Source organism: Phaenicophaeus curvirostris, chromosome 4, assembly GCF_032191515.1.
Source record: "Phaenicophaeus curvirostris isolate KB17595 chromosome 4, BPBGC_Pcur_1.0, whole genome shotgun sequence".
In the NCBI taxonomy this organism is placed as follows: Eukaryota; Metazoa; Chordata; class Aves; order Cuculiformes; family Cuculidae; genus Phaenicophaeus; species Phaenicophaeus curvirostris.
This window is the reverse complement of record NC_091395.1, coordinates 5,166,845-5,183,449: the sequence shown is the minus strand read 5'-3', so window position 1 is coordinate 5,183,449 and position 16,605 is coordinate 5,166,845. Positions and strand designations below refer to the sequence as shown.

General features: G+C 41.4%; 2 protein-coding genes and 1 long non-coding RNA gene across 4 annotated transcripts in view; 2 read left to right on the top strand and 1 right to left on the bottom strand.

Moving 5' to 3' along the window:
* Positions 1-42: 42 nt before the first annotated feature.
* FABP2 (fatty acid binding protein 2) lies at positions 43-2,981 on the top strand. Its single transcript, XM_069855163.1, has 4 exons — positions 43-720; positions 1,447-1,619; positions 2,189-2,296; positions 2,884-2,981. Exons 1-4 carry the CDS (start codon positions 654-656, stop codon positions 2,932-2,934), a joined length of 399 nt encoding a protein of 132 aa, XP_069711264.1. The 5' UTR covers positions 43-653; the 3' UTR covers positions 2,935-2,981.
* A 2,688-nt stretch (positions 2,982-5,669) lies between these two features.
* Positions 5,670-8,400, top strand: LOC138719765 (uncharacterized). Its single transcript, XR_011337289.1, has 2 exons — positions 5,670-5,884; positions 8,088-8,400. It is a non-coding gene; the product is annotated as an uncharacterized lncRNA (long non-coding RNA).
* Positions 8,401-9,631: 1,231 nt separating this feature from the next.
* Positions 9,632-16,605, bottom strand: part of USP53 (ubiquitin specific peptidase 53) — a 38,765-nt gene continuing 31,791 nt past the window's right edge. For both annotated transcript variants that reach the window (XM_069855160.1, XM_069855159.1), the window contains exons 15-16: positions 14,182-14,281; positions 9,632-13,390 (exon numbers count right to left, since the gene is read on the bottom strand). In XM_069855160.1, the coding sequence (XP_069711261.1) occupies positions 12,412-13,390; positions 14,182-14,281 (1,079 nt within the window). In that variant the 3' untranslated portion in view covers positions 9,632-12,411. The remainder of the gene's footprint in view (positions 13,391-14,181; positions 14,282-16,605) is intronic.

Sequence of the window (16,605 nt, the reverse complement as noted above, 5' to 3'; positions counted from 1 at the left end):
TACTGTGAAAATAAATAGATAAATAGTAATAGATAGTAAACAGATACTGTGAGGTACTTCCCTCACCACCATTAAGAGTGAACAGCCTGAACACCTTCCATCTGGCAGGCGTCTTTACCCTGCAAGACAAGAACAGAAGAGGCAGGAAAAGGAAAGAGCAGGTAGCTAGTACAGGAAGAGTAGCAGGCTCTGTTTCTTCTGAGCCTTAAAGAAGCAGCATTTCTGAGATGGAAGGCCGTGGCTTTGACAGCAGCTGGGGCAGTGGAAGACAAGAGGACAAGATATTAAGAGGAAGATACTACTGAGATAGAAAATACCAAGGGATTTTTTTAGTCTAATTACTGCTTTCACTAGGTAGCTGATTTTTACTACAACTCAAATACGGTGAATAAAATGAATGGATTAGCCATTCTTTATTAAGACAAGCAATAAAGACACTGTCACGATTTGGGGGCAATAAGAGATTCAGCAAGCAGTGGGGTCATGATTGAAATTTGATTAAACTACAGTAAACTTCTCCTTGGAAAGATCAGTGCATCAGCTGAGCTTTAGTCAGCCACATCATCCTGTAAATTACTTTCAAGATAAGCCAGCACATAAATTCTCTTTGCAAAGACCTGCTAGTTCAGAACACTCCTCCTGCACACAGAAATATGGCGTTCAATGGTACCTGGAAAATAGACAGAAATGATAACTATGAAAAGTTCATGGAGGCGATGGGTAAGTCTCAATTTTCCGGTGCCTTCTACAAGAACATCCCTATGGCTGAACACAAACTCGAGCTGTCTGAGCAACCTTCTGGCTAGCACGTCCTGCTGCTGTTGGCTGCTCTGCTCTGTGTTTATTTTCAAAAGCTTCCATGGGGCAGTGGGGGAGATACTGAGATATGTTCTCATGCTAATTACATCACGATAATCTTAAGCTACTAATTCCAGTAGATTTATTTCAGCAGAGGAAAGAATCTCTAAGTCAACTTTTAGGAAAAGGTGAGGAGAATCTGACTGATAAACTTTGGGCTGAATTCTATAGCAGGAATATTATTGTGAAAATGTGACATGCTTAAAAATTACACAGGGGGAAATAATCATTCTTCAATTTGATAGGAATGGTTGGACTCGATGATCCGGTGGGTCTCTTCCAACCTGGTTATTCTATGATTCTAATTTTATAGAAACACATGGTTCAGGTCATTTTAACAACCAGATACTTAAAGTTTGAACAAACTCTGCATAATATGGATATAAACATAACCATTCCAGGTAAACAGAGGTTTGCATTACATCTGCACCGGTGAATACAGCCTCAAAAAAAAATGTGAATAATAAAAATTCAGGTCAGAATTCCAGAGTAAACTCACTCGACCACATAAAAGTCACTAAAAAGAGACAACGGTGATGTTCTAGGGTGTTATTTTTCTTTCTGATTTACATTAATTGATTTTCCTAGGTGTTAACGTTGTGAAAAGAAAGATAGGAGCGCATGATAATCTGAAGATCACTATCCACCAAGACGGAAACAAATTTGTGATCAAAGAATCAAGCAACCTCCGCACTATAGAACTTGAATTCACTCTGGGAGTGAACTTTGAATACAGTCTGGCTGACGGGACTGAACTTAGTGTAAGAGGTTTTCTATATAATTATATATTTATTATATGATAATAACTTTATAGAGTGCAGTTTCAAGATGAATGATTCTTCTTCCTAGCTTTTAATTTAAATTTTACTTCTAAAACGTGACTGTTCAGGAATGCTTACAGACAACAGCACAAGATACTTTTACCCGTTAATGGTTGAACACTGTACCATGAACGCCAGAGTTCCACAGAGTGCTCGAAAAGCAGAGTAGTAGCAACTTCCACACAACCCAGCTAATTGCAATTTTACTTCTTATAGTACTCAAGTCCACCACCTAGAGTACAGACTGGGTACTTGTAAGAAATTACTTTTTCTCTGGATGATACAATTAATAAGGTCTTCTGAGCACTAAAAAAATCTAGCTTGACAATTAAATAAACTAGTGGTATTATTAAAAATTCATTTTTTTACAACCTTCCCATCAATGTCCAAAAAAGCACTGTTACACTGGTAACAGTTACTCTTCTTGCTTTTAAGCATTCCTGCAGTTTTTAAATCACACCAGTATAGTATCGACTGCAAAATATTTAGGTTTTTTATCCCCACTATAGGGTTCATGGAACATGGAAGGAAATAAACTCGTAGGATCATTTACTAGAAAAGATAATGGAAAAGTAATCACAGCATACAGAGAAATCGTGGGTGATGAACTTGTTCAGGTGAGCGAACCAGTCACTTACTTCCATACAACTTCACAATACAATGAACTGAAAATATTGTAAAAGCTGTTTCGACAGCAGGAAATATTTTCTTCAAGCACAATCACCTCATTTATCTTTAGTTTAAATTTTCAAGTCATCTGTCAAAATTTGAATACTTAAAATAAAACTCGGTTGGTGATTTTATGTTTTTCTGCCCATATGAACTGCATCTCATCGATGCATTCTGAAGCCTGTGAACAAAAGCTGTACAGGGAAGATGTATGTAGAGAGATAGGGGCATATACACACACACACAATATGGATGCATTCTATTGAAAGCCCTTTCCCAGGTGTCTGCCCTGTCCATGCTGCCAATGGGTGATAAGTGCCCTTCTAAAACAAAGCTTGGGGTTGGGGCAGGGGATCAGTCTGAGACAAAAAGATAAGGTTTCACAGCTCTGCAGTTAAGCCAGAAAGTGAACTGCAATGCTTTAAGATCCTCTCTGCTAGTGGGTCACTCACTTCTTAAAATAATGACTAAAAAAACCAAACAAACCAGCCTTTGTAATAGCAGCCACTGATCTTTCTTCTAAATTTCTTAACAGACCTACATATATGAAGGAGTTGAAGCCAAGAGAATCTTCAAAAGAGGCTAAGTCCTTCACCCAGAACAGAACCAGAACCAAAAACCAATGAAATAAAATACCATTCTTTTACATATCCTCCGTTTTTTTCTTTTATCCCTTCACAGCACTCCCTTAGCCCTGTTGAAAACATAAGCCAGTTCCTTGTATTTACTGTTTTGCCCTGAATATACAAAATTCAGTAACATTTTGATACAAATGCTAAGATGACGTTTGTACCAAGTCCTACCTGAATGCCATACTCTAAAAGGCTGCAAAAATTATTTCCTATAAGCAGAACTTACCTCTGACATGGCCAGAACAAGCAATGTCCACATTCAGGGTAATTTTGACATAAGTTACCAGATTTGTTAGACCAACCGACTACAATAATCAGTAGGGTATTTTTTCATTGAAGAGATTTTCATTTGAGGAATTACTTTAGCTAATTCTGGATAACATACGAGGTCACAAACAAAAAATTAATCCGATAATTACTTATATATGTATAAAATGAGAGCTCAAAAGTATCTAATAACTCCAAGTACTGCAGACAGACATGGTGAGGAGCTGCAGTTAAATAATAAGGAAAAAAACTTAAAAGGCTCAATCTCCAATACCTGAGATAAGATCTTAAGCTAAAGGGATGGAGAGTGGTACAGCTTCAGCAAACTAACAAATAAGATAATTTTATCAGAAACTGAACAAGATAGCCTAGTACGTTCAACTAGGAGACTTTTGTTTCCTAGCTAGAATTTCATAACTACATTACTTGGCAAACTAACAGGAAATAGCTTGGTTTAGGGAAACCTGCAATTCAGGGTTCCTTTGCTCAAATGAAGTAAAGACAGGTGGGTACAAGGCTTAAAGGGGCAGAATTGTCACCGTTTCCCTCAAAATCTCTAATATCTCGCCTAACACACACATGCTTAACCAGTACTTGCTGTATAAAAGCAATTTCAAGTTCATCATTATTTGTAATGATGGAACTTGTTAAGGACAATATCTACTCCTAAGCTCACACTTAGGAGAAGCTGATCTCTGATCAGACACACCTGTTCTCTATCCTGCAGCAACTGCTGCTGTTTCTCTTCATATGAGGCTGAAAAGGGTTAACAGCTACAATGAATAAGTTTTTGTTTAGTGTACTCCCAAGTTTCTTGTAGACACAAAGAAAGTAATGGCACTCCTGTCAACAGTGAGTGCAGGGACTGGGCTGAGGGAAGTACTTTCCCTCTGGGAGTATGGCAGCAGTTTGTATTTAATTTCTCATGCAGCTGTGTGTTGGATAAATAAAGCACACCTGGTGTACAGCATCTGCGTCTACTTTTCTATCTTTGTTAAGGTCTACATGCTCCAACTCCAGCTGACTTTCAAGAACAATTTATCTTAAGACAATTCCAATTTTCCTACACTTCTTCACAACATTTCCCAAAACATCTTCCAGGCCATCACCTGCTCTCCAATCACAGAATCATAAAGGTTGGAAAAGACCTCTAAAACCATTCAAGTTCAACCATTAGCCCACTACCACCATGCCTATTAAACTGTGTTACAAAGTGTCAAATCTACACATTTTTTTGAACCCCTTCAGGGACAAAGACCCCACCATAGCCCTGGGCAGCCTCTGCCAGGGCTTCACTGCTCTTTCAGTGAGGAAATTTTTCCTAATACGCAACCTAAACCTTCCCTGGCACAACTTGAGGCCATTTTCTCTCATCTTATCTTGTCACGTGGAAGAAGAGACCAACGCTCGCCTCACTACAACCTCCTTTCAGGGAGCTGTAGAGGGAGATGAGGCCTCCCTTCAGTCTCCTCCAGACTGAATAGCCCCACCTCCCTTAGCCGCCATTTTAAAAGGTTTATTATTACTGAGAAACAAAGCATGAATTAGTATAACAGAGATGAAGCAGAAAGCAATCACAAGGGGACTGAGGGGAAAGCTTTCCCTGTGCTCCCTTTGCTCCCTCTGAGCTCACTACCTTGATTTGTAGGGGACTGGCTGGATGCCCCTTCGGCAGCCAGTAAGCATCCAGGGAATCACTAAGGCTTGAAAAGCCCTCTAAGCTCACCCAATCCAACTGCTAAATCATGTCCCCAAGTACCACAACCACAGGCGTTCTGAACCCCTCCATGGTCAGAGACGCCACCACTGCCTTGGGCAGCCTCTTCAAACGCTTCACTGCTCTTTCAGTGAGGAAATTTTTCCTAATACACAACCTAAACCTTCCCTGGCGCAACTTGAGGCCATTTTCTCTCATATTATCCTGTTATCTGGGAGAAGAGACCAACACTCACCTCACTACAACCTCCTTTCAGGTAGTTGTAGAGGGGAATGAGGGCTCCCCTCAGCCTCCTCCAGACTGAACAGCCCCAGCTCCCTCAGCCGCCATTTTAAAAGGTTTATTATTACTGAGAAACGAAGCACGAATTAGTATGTTGCTGGCATAACAGAGACGAAGGAGAAAGCAATCACGACGGCGTTGAAGGGAACACTTTCCCTGGGCTCCCTCTGAGCTCACTGCCTTGACTTGTAGGGGGACTGGCTGGATGCCTCACTCAGGCCCCGCCTCAGCGGGAGGAGCCGGACCCGAAATGGCCGCTCGCAGCCAATGGGAGGGCGGCCCCCGCCGCGCGCAGCCAATTGGCTGCGCGCGGCGGGGGACCGCCCTCCCATTGGCTGTTGCCTCAGGGCTCTGCGCTCCCATTGGCTGCTCGGAGGAGGCGGGACGCTCGCCGCGCTCCCATTGGCTCTCAACCCGGAAGCGCCCCCGCCCGCGGGTGCGGGGAAGATGGAGGCGACGACTCTGAGGCGACAGCAGCGACAGCAGCAGGAGGAGGAGGAGGAGATGGCGGCAGGTTCCAGCCCTGCGCCGTCGCTGTCCGGGCAGTCCTACTGGCTGGACCTGTGGCTCTTCGTCCTCTTCGACCTGGCGCTTTTCGTGGTCATCTACCTGCTGCCTTGAGGGCCTGGTGAGCGGAGGTGAGAGCGGCCCTGCCGCGCCTCGCCGGCAGTTGCTGCTAGAAAAAGAGGAATAATTCGATTTAGGCTAAACTAGGCTTCATCCAAGTAACTGTATTTTTTGAAAGTTAGACAGATTGTCCCTCTGACAGCATAGAATCGTAGGCTCTCTAGCTTGGAGAAGACCTTTGAGATTATCGAGCCCAAATGTCCTTGTCTGCTACTGAATTATAACCCTAAACGCCTTGTCTACCCGTCTTTTAAATACCTACAGGGATGGGGACTCAACCACCTCCCCAGGCACCCTATGCCAGTGAAGAAATTTTTCCTAATGTCCAATCTGGAACTTGAGGCCATTCCCCCTTGACTATCACCTGTCACTTGGGAGAAAAGGCCAGCTCCCTCCTCTCCACAACCTCCTTTCAAGTAGTTGTAGAGAGCAATGAGGTCTCCCCTCAGCCTCCTCTTCTCCAGGCTAAACACCCCCAGCTCTCTCAGCCGCTCCTCATAAGGCCTGTTCTCCAGCCCCTTCACCAGCTTTGTTGCTCTTACCTGGATACACTCCGTGGTGTCTATCTTATATATATAAAAAGCATGACTTTTTATAGCATGTTTTTCTTAATAGTATTTTCCCAGACACTGAAGGGTCTTGTATTAAGTATGGTCTGTGCTGAACAGATGTGTTTTTTTTCTGTGATCACCTCTGTTTGCAGTCTCTCCCCATCTCAAATGCAAAGTCAGACAGACCTGGAGCCAAAGCTCCAAATTCACAAGAGTTTTGACTGTTGTGAAGGTCATAATAACATTTTAATGAGTCCTTGGAAAGTAATAGAGCATGCATAAGATTTCTGGGAAAATTTGTCCATATACACGTAAGTGAGAAATCTATTCCTTTCCCAGCTCTTGTCTTGCTGCACAGGATCAATGGGGATCACTGCCTCGTGTTGCCCAGGCCTGATAAAGGATGCTCGCTTTCTAAAACTCCAGAATGAGTCTTGGAGTTTACTTGCTAGCATTTTTGGTATCACCTCTGACAGCATGTTTTTCTTTTTTTATAGCGTGTTTTTTTAAATAGTGTTTTTCCAGGTACTAAAACATCTTGTGTTCAGTATGGTCTGTGCTGTACAGCTGTGTTTTTTGTCCACGATCACCTCTGTTTGCAGCCTCTCCCTGTTTCCAATGTGAGGTTAAATGAAGAGCTGTCTCCAAAGCTCCAAATTAGTAAGAGGTTTGACTGTTATGAAGCGCATAACAACATTAAAATTAGTCTTTGGGAAGGAATTGAATATGCGTAAGATTTCTGGTAAAATTTATACATTAAATTTATATAGTCTGCAGATGACACCAAATCTTGTGGAAATGTTGGTGTGCCTAAGTCAGGGGGGCTCTGGAGAGGGATCTGGACAGGCGGGATCTGGGGGATGAGGTCAGTGGGATGAGGCCCTGCTCTTGGGTCACAACAGCCCCTTGCGACGCCGCAGGCTTCGGGGAGAGTGGCTGGAAAGATGCCCATTGGAAAAGGACCTGGGGTGCTGCTCGTGGCTGAATGTGATCCAGCAGAGCGCCCAGGTGGCCAAGAAAGCCAACGGCATCGTAGCTTGTATCAGCCGTGGTGTGGCCAGCAGGAGCAGGGAAGGGAGCATCCCCTGGACTCAGCACTGGGGAGGCTGCACCTCGAATACTGCATTCAGCTTGGGGCCACTCGCTACAAGAAAGACATTGAGGGGACAGAGTGTGTCCAGAGGAGGGCAGCAAAGCTTGTGAACAAATGTTATGAGGAGCTGCTGAGGAAAGGCTGTTTAGACCGGAGAAGAGCCTGAGTGGGGAACTTTTTCACTCTACAACTCCCTGAAAGGAGGTTGTAGCGAGGTGGGTGCTGGTCTCTTAAACCAAGTAACAAGTTATAGGACGAGAGGAAATGGCCTCAGGTTGCGCCAGGGGAGATTTAGATTGGATATTAAGAAAAAGTTCTTTATTCAAAGAGGGGTGAAGCACTGAAAGAGACTGCCAAGGGCAGTGGTGGAGTTTCCATCCCTGGAGGTGTTCAAAAAGTGTGTAGATGTGGCATTTTGGGATAGAGTTGTAGGCACGGTGGTGTTGGGCTGATGGTCGAACTGGATGATCTTATAGGTCTTTTCCAACCTTAATGATTCCGTGATTGCTGTGTCTTCCAAAAGATTGCATGGCTCTGCAGAAGTAACCAAAATTTCTCTCCTTTCTGTAGAGCCACGGTCTTATCAGGGGATGCACCTTACTGAAATGGGCTGTGGAAGAGGACCATTTGTGCAGTATGAACAACTGGGAACATGACTCCACTCCGAATGCAAGAGACAAAAACATGCAGTATATCAGAATATATCTTGGGCATATCACAAGTATTACCATCCAGGTTTTTGCCTGTATCCTGTCTCTGTGTTCTACCTGTGCCTTATAGGTCACATAAGACATCTTGACTGTGCTTTTGCAATTGGTCTGCAAGGGGTTGTTAAGCAGAAACCAAAACATGTGCTGTTTGAATAAAATCAACTGAAAGGACAGACTGAGCGTGGCTGAGAATAAAATCGAGCTCTCACCTAGACTGAAGTTGTAACTCAGACCTTTTACCTCAACAGATGAAGCTTCACCAGCTATTTTCAGGAAACTTAAAAAACCAAACAGCATCACATCCTCGTGATTGTTTTCTCTGTGTACCATACTGTGCACAAGATTCTAGCTTCAGCAGACCAGTAATAAGTTACTGAGATGTCTCCACGTCTGTGTGCCCCATCAAAATTTCATCTGCCTCCCTCCAGACAGCATTAAATCAAGTAGTCTCTTGCATTCTCAGGACAAAGAGAAGGAAGCTAAATTCATGGAGTAGGCTTTTTACCCGATCAGGTTCTAGGAGAAGACAGTCTTCAACTATGAGGTAGGGCGAAGCTGTCAGTTTTCTTCACTATTTTTCTCTTGGGACTACTAGTTTTTAATGTGGAGAAGTACAATTCGTGGTGGTGGTTGGTTTGGGTTTTTTTTTCCAGTGAAATAACTAGAATTGAGACTTAGAAGCGTCAGAGTTCTTCACTCATGGTGCAGGAGAATGCTGAACTCTAATTGCATTCTCACAAATAGAAAAATAGGTTTCCAGCTTTTCAAATGAGGCTGTTGAGGACAGAAGGTCACTATTTTTCCCCTCCCGCTATTTCACCAGGGAAATCTCAAGAGAAAAACTTAATTAGGGAAGTTCTGTAATGCTGCTCCAGTTCTTGTCTGGTAGGGAAGACAAGTGAGAGTAAGTCAGTCTTCAACAGCCTCCAGAAAGTTAAACAAGGTGTCTTCTAGTCATTTAGTTTTCTCCTTTGGCCAGATCTGACATAGGAGGCTTTACTTACCTCAGAAAACTTAAAGCTAACAAAGTGCAGGCTGCAATGGATCAGGCTCAGGCTATTTCAAACGCTCCTGGAGATGCAAGCGCATCCATCAGGGCAAGCTTCACTTATCCCTAATAGAGCAAAGGCAGTAAGGTGGATAAACAGCTCGAGTAACTGAGCAGCTGGCACCAGAACCATGGGATTAGGGCATTGAAATTGCTTTATATGTTTCATAGGGATCAAGAAAGTTGAACAGCTTTATCAACAAAAACATCAGAAGATTAATTTTACTGTTTGAGAAAGGTAAAGGAACCACCGTCTCTATAAAACTTCCAACCTTTAGCAGCAGTATTTTCTGTCGCTGTGTAATAATGTAGTTCTGGAAAACCAACTTCAGGAGAAAAATGCGGAGTACAAAGAGAACAGAAGACAAATGTATTTTAATTTTTTCATCGGATAGTTTGAACAAGCAGAACTTTGCAAGAAAATAATTCTAAGGACTGAAAAATATATTAATTACAAGACTTGTTAATGTCTTTACCATTACAAAAATTGTCTAGGCTCTTATACAAATTTATAGCCAGAAGGGGACATTTATAAAAAAATAAATAGGCACCCTAGGTCAGTTAAAACAAGTTTTCACATATTAGTTAGCAAATATTACATACATACATACATGGAGTGCAGAGTCAAATATAAAAACAAAGGCGCCTCAATTAGCCGTCTATTTACTATAATTAAATACCTGGTAAACGTGGGTCACATAGAAAGTTGTGGGGTGAGATTGTTTCAAGCAAAGCAAGGAGACTGAAGTACATGAAACTACTGCAGCTACTTTAAAAATACGTTTACCAGTTGTGCTTGCTGGAAGCCAGATTCATTGGTTTCGGTCATAGGCGTTCATATTGCTCATTGTACAGAAGTACAAACATTGCTATGCATGTTTAAAAATAAGTGTTCTAATGTCATTCACAGTTGCTGCTGTGCTGTTCATACAGAAAAATACTGTCCTTTCACATACAAGATTTTTTGCAAAACATTTTACAAATTATACATTATTTACAAATTCCAATAATCTTTGTTTTTACACAAACATTAGAAGACAGTTTTACTTCACTGGCTATGTATAGTATGTAACATTGCTAGCTGAACTAGAAAAGTTTCATTTACAGGTTCCAAAAATCTCTCTCAAAAATAAAACAATTAGGAATCTTCCAAGTCCTTACATTTTCAGCGTTTTCTTACAAAAGGATAGGTTTAAGTTCCTGTTTACTAGCAGCCATACCTAAACATACATAATTATTTGCACTACAAATTGTAGAATTCATTTTCCAAGTGCTACAACAAATTTGCATGAAGAAGGTAGAAATAAGATTCATCTGAGATACCTGTTTTGTTGCATATATCATGTTCCAGTTCTACTGTAGGTTACATAGAGGTTAGAAAAACCTGATCTTGACACAGAATAACCAAAACTACTGTTTAGATGTGTATTTTGGGTAATTAGGCTAAACAATTTCCAACATTTGTTTGAAGCACTATAACTCATGTAAGATTTGCAAACATAACAGCGCCTTTCTGACTAAAAGTGCAAGTACAAGCAAGAGAATGTGTATTCTGGGTATTTAACCTTGTTGTGTTATTACCAGAACTAAAAGGCATTGATGTTTAGATGTCAGCAGCAGCCCCCCAAGTTAACGCTCTAACATGAATAATGGCAAAAATCAGCCTTTCTGGATTGTGTTAGGCTTTGCTGACATTGATTTCTAAATTATACGCTGTCCCACGTCACAATAGGACTGAAATGGGACTCTCTGCCCCTGCCTCAGTAGCTCATATAAACATGAAGGGATGCCTGGAGGGTAGAATCTTGTTTGCCTTTCCTTCCCCGCCCCAGTCCTCACTGGGCCACGTACTGGGCTTCAGCACTCCCTAGATTGTTCTGTGCACCGATTTAATTAACCAAATAAAAACCAAATCAATCCTTATCTTTGTTTCTGAAATCAGTCAAGCTAATAAAAGATGTGTAAATGGCAAAGCTGCCAAAACTGCCAGGCAGAGCCTCCTCCTCTCACGCCCCTTGGCCACTGTGGTCTGATGGCTGCAGGTTCTGTCCACCTGATGCTAATACAGAACATAACCATGTGCAGGACTGCTCCAAATAGCAAACACCACAGCTGGTAAAAGCAAATGTTTCATCCCCATTAAACACTGCTCAAAATGTCAAGCTGAAAGATAGGAAGCTCAATAAACAGCAGCACTGACTTTGCATGCAATTGTAGAATAAATCAGAACTGAATGTAGTTAGTAAATATATCTAAAACTTTACAAAATTCATCCTTCATGGTTGCGTGATAACTGTATATGAAAATTAGCATCCTATTCTGCTATATTGGTTTGTAGCTTCTGTGGTTAAATTTTAATAAGTTAAAGTATGTAGTTTATAGGGTGAACAGATCTGATAAATGTGTTTAAAAATGTACACTAACATAGAACAGGGATATTAATAGGACAGTGTGACTGCACTTTACTGTAATTCCCTTTGAATGTCTTATTTAACACTTGAAAACCAGAACCGTTTTTAAAGAATTATTATTAAGGCTTTTCAACTAAAAAGTTAGCAATTCTCTGGGTAAACTTGTATTAAAAGACACTTGAAGGTTTGTGAAAGCACAGGCTCTCTGAGAAGTCAGCTGGAAAAAAAAGACAAAACCAAAAACTATGTCACCTCCTGCCACCTATCGGGACAAACACTGTTCTATAACTACATTTACTGCATTACATATGGTAATAGTTTATCCCTTGTGATAGTCTAAGTACATAGTGACCACAGTCTGAAGGAACACTTTTTAAACTGCAACTAATTAAATCTTCTTACAAAATTAGTAACATCTGCTTGATCCTACTGCTGTAAGATACGTCCACCCAAAGAGACCATTTAAATATAAACTGTAGAAGACAAGCTGAATAAGAGGTAAGCATTAAGGCAACTCGAGTAACAAATCAAAGAACCAGAAGTTTAGCACCTCTTCTCCTCTGTCCAGCTCTATTTGCATACGCATTTAAACAGTCCTAACTCCTAAGCGACACGCAGTCAGCTGGGTACCTCGTTATCACACACACAGAGATTCCAGGCTTATGCCCATTTACAGACTACGTGAAACGCAAAGTCAGATCCAGATTTCGGAGTGTTTTAAGGATCTACCTACTGCAGTGTATGCCTTCTGCGTTTGCCTTGTACCTTTGCTCGGATGTGGGATGCCTGGGCTCAAGAGCAGCATGGTACGGAGCGTTCAGTTCTCCTCCAGCTGTCGGAGGATGCTTTTCTTTGTGAAAGCTTCCGCTGTCTGTAAAATACAGCTTGGGTCTCTGATGATACTTCATCCTGTACGTGTCAGTCATACAGCTATCCACTGAAAAGTAAGTCGTTAGGGAAACGCTATCGTTTCCATCCACATAGCTCGGTCCCGTATGGCGAGGTCCTTTCTTTAAAAAGTTTTCAGACACAGTCCAGTAGTCATTAACTGGTAAGCGAGGCGGGGAATCTGGTTTCTGAACAAACAGTTCATTCCCCTGAAATGGCTCTTTCGGCCTCTGTTCATTGGTCAATACGCTCGCTTCCAATGCAGTTTTTAACGGAGTACCTGCCTGCCGTAATGGATTATTTTGCAACACTTCTGTGGGTTTTACATCAGCTGCCGAGTTTCTTTCTGACCCTGGCAAAGTATTCAGAGCGTATTTCTTCGGCGGTAAAGGGGGAGGAAGATTCTGGTACACTGCTTCGGGCACCCAGAGAGCATCCACCCTTCGGAGCGAGTGCCCGGCCTGCTCTCCAGGAGGAGGAAGCAGCACGGGCCTTTCTGACAGGTTCTGTGGCACACAAGGCGCCAACCCCACCTTCGGAACAAACGTTCTCACGTGACGAGCCTCTGGCTGAGAAGAGGAGTGGAAGTCATCGTTGATCAGCTTCCTTCCACAGACGTTTTCCGTGTAGGGGTGGGGGAGGCCATCAGCAGAATATACCGACACATTCATCTTCTCAAGTTTGTCTGGATTAAGCCACTCCGAAGCATTCTGCTCATTTACCTTGCTCCTACTTTCTGACTTAACAACGTCTCTCAGAACTGGCTGTAGCGCTGATGATGGAAGAAGTTTCCTGTTGGTCTCAGGCATTTCAGCTCTAAAAGATAAAAGCACACAGGATTTAAGTATCCATAAAAACACAAGAAAAAGCTCAAAAAACCCAAGATTTTTTTCAAAGACACCTTGGTAACACTGCTTAAATACTCAAACTGACTAGAAGTAGACTAGAGTTCTATTAAATCACTGCAAAGTTTCTTTCATGTGCAATGTAAAGTACCCCAAAAATACTCTGCAAGAGATGGAGAATCTATGCAGTAAAATGCCTTCAGCATTCAGGACTGTCAAACACCACCTCAGCGCTCTTCTAAGCAACCCTGTGAATCAGTCCGATACATCCACTTTTCAAATATTAGATGTTACTTTTGGGTGCTAAATTTGTATTTAGATACATGATTTTTTGGAGGTACTAAGCACTTAACAGTTCAAATTAGAAACAACAGGGATATAGCAACATCTTCTGAACAGAAGTTACCTCTTTCTCCTCTTCCAGCCAAACTTTTCAAAACTCTATGGGGTTCTTATGCTAACCAAAAACTGGTTAATCACTGCCCGGCTTAGGATACTCAAACCAAAAAAATATGAAAGCCTTTGGCTCTGGTAGGATGGTTTAAAATAACATAAGTTATTTGGTTCCACTGACAGCATCAAAATTAAAATAAAGACACAGAACATTTAGCCCTATCAATTATGTAAAATACTAACGGTATGGTCTGTCAAAGATTTTCAGTACCTTAACTTTTGCATGCTCAATATTTACTACTGTGACATAAGAAAGAATTCAATAGTTCTCAAACTATTCCATAGGAAATGAATGACAGTATTTGTTACCTCTTTACTGGAGGACTGGGCACCTGCAAATGCAATTCTGTTGGGAAATTAGCATGAGGTCTGTAGTTAACGTCGGAACTGAGCTGGTCTTTCCTCATGTCTGAGGGCAGAAAAAAAGATATTTCAAACTATGCAGAAGTAAAATACAGTTCAATTCCTTTGCAAATCCTCCATCATTACAAAAAAAACAAACAAAACACAACAAAGCAAGACAATTCATTCTTTTCAAGATTTGGCATTGATCAAAATAACCATTTTGAACTCAGTCACAGGAGGTCAGATCTTATATTCAGCCAAAATTAATTGGAGGAAATGTTCCTCTTTTTTTAATGTTACCAGAAAACAGGTAATTACCACACTTTAAGTCCTACAGACACGTTTTCAAGATCATCTTAACATTTCATCTAATGAAAAGCACATTTTCAAAAGCTTTTTTTATAAAAAGCTGCAAACATACAAAGTGATTTAAATTACAAGATAAAAACTGTTTATGATTGAGATTTCACATCACGTAACAATTAAATGGAATTAATACCTTAGGTATTGGGGGGCAGTTTTGATTTTGTTGTTGTCTGTGCGGGTTTTTTTTGTTTTAAAGAAATGCATTATGCATTCTTTGAAATAGATTTTAAACCTTAAAGCAAACCATACAGTTCATAGAGACACTGAGAGGACAGAGCCCCCTTAATCACATGCCTTAAACACACAATACGAGAACTCCAGGGCCAGCACTGCTACACTCTCCCTCTAGAAGCTCCTTTTATTCACAGGCAAAGAACTATTCTCTAAAAATACACAAAAAAACGCAGCTCCTAGTTAACAGTAAATAAAGGAAGCATTGAAAAATCCATGTCGACACCACATAGGATAAAACACTTTGCCAAGCGTGACAAGCAACAGTATTTGCCTAGAGACAGATACTAGAAGTCTTCCTAACGTAATGATTGGCCCATTAGAGTCAGTCACCTCCTCTGAAGCCATTCAAAGGGAGTTTTATTTTGTGTATCTACAGACAAGGGTCATATTTCAGAAAAAACAGGCATTAAATTCAAACAAGACAGCACACATTGCCTGATTTCTAGCACAGTAATCTCGTGCTCAGTAGATGGTACTAACTTAGATGTATCTAGTGGGATAACACAGGCTGCTCCACACTTCCATCAGAAAGAAAGCTGCAGAGGGACTGTCTACAAAGACTCGTGGTAACAGCACAAGGGGCAACGGGTATAAACTGTAGAGGAGCAGATTTAGACAAGACATAAGGAGGAAATTAGTGGCAAGACGCTGGCCCAGGTTGCCCAGGGAAGCTGTGGCTGCCCCATCCCTGCAGGTGTTCAAGGTCAGGTTGGATGGGGCTTTGAGCAACCTGATTCAGTGGGAGATGTCCCTGCCCATGGCAGGGGGTTTGGAACTGGAAGATCTTTAAGGTCCCTTCCAATCCAAACTGTTCTATGAACTACAAAAATTTTGTGTCTATTCATAAATGATGTAACCTTATCAAGACAAAATATGTTTTTATTCACTTCTTATTTCCCCAAGTTTATTTCAAGTCTTGGAGAGCTTTTGATTCATGAACCTGAGTCAAAACCCCAACAACAGAGAAGAACTAAGCTAAAACTTTTGGGTGCTGCTATGGGGTGGTACTTGTTTTGAGAGTCAATATCAGCCCCATCTTTAAGTGATAAAAGACTGAAGACAAAAGCCTTTGACAGAAAACAGGTCATAGAGGCTAAAACTGCCATACAACACAGGAGACAAAGCCCCCACGTGGCTTTCCTTTGAGCCTCAAAATGAAAACCAATTAAAAAAAATATATCTTGCTACTCTGGCTTGATAAACAATGCCACAACCTTAGAAAGAATACTGATGGGAAAATCCTGTTACTACATGAACCCGTGTGACAATCCAGTGGGCCACAGCATCAGAGCTAACCAACAGAGAGATCATATTTCAAACAGAAAATATTTCATTCTGCTATAGAATTTAATGTACAGTAAATCATTTCACTGAATAAAGCACAGGATCTGACACAGTATTTCCTGTGAATATTCCCAATTCAGTGTTTAATCTCAATCCCAACATCAGGATAGTCCTAGGAAAGAATTAGTTAAATAATTTGTAACCCTAACACTGTCTGAAGTTAGCGGTTTTAGCTTTCAGCCTTTGAATATATCAACTTTTATGGGAGCACATCTACTTAACGTTAAATAAATCCCCCATACAACTGCTCTTTAACTCCCCAGACTGCCTGATGTGAAGAGCACAGAGTTAATTTTATTTATTATCACCCCAAGCCAAACTCCCATGGAATTTATCACCTCCAGCCCTTCTGAGAGGCAGTATCGCAGAGGGTCAGGAGGCGGCAGCACAGGTTAAGAGCTGTTTCCTTGGTGCTCAGGTGGTTTATGCCTTCAGAATTCCAGC

Bases quoted from the DNA above. Each gene is read 5' to 3' on its own strand.
- FABP2 (XM_069855163.1), top strand. From the start codon at position 654: ATGGCGTTCAATGGTACCTGGAAAATAGACAGAAATGATAACTATGAA. The intron at 721-1,446 runs GTAAGTCTCAAT...TGATTTTCCTAG, and splicing joins AAAGTTCATGGAGGCGATGG to GTGTTAACGTTGTGAAAAGA. The intron at 2,297-2,883 runs GTGAGCGAACCA...ATTTCTTAACAG, and splicing joins TGGGTGATGAACTTGTTCAG to ACCTACATATATGAAGGAGT.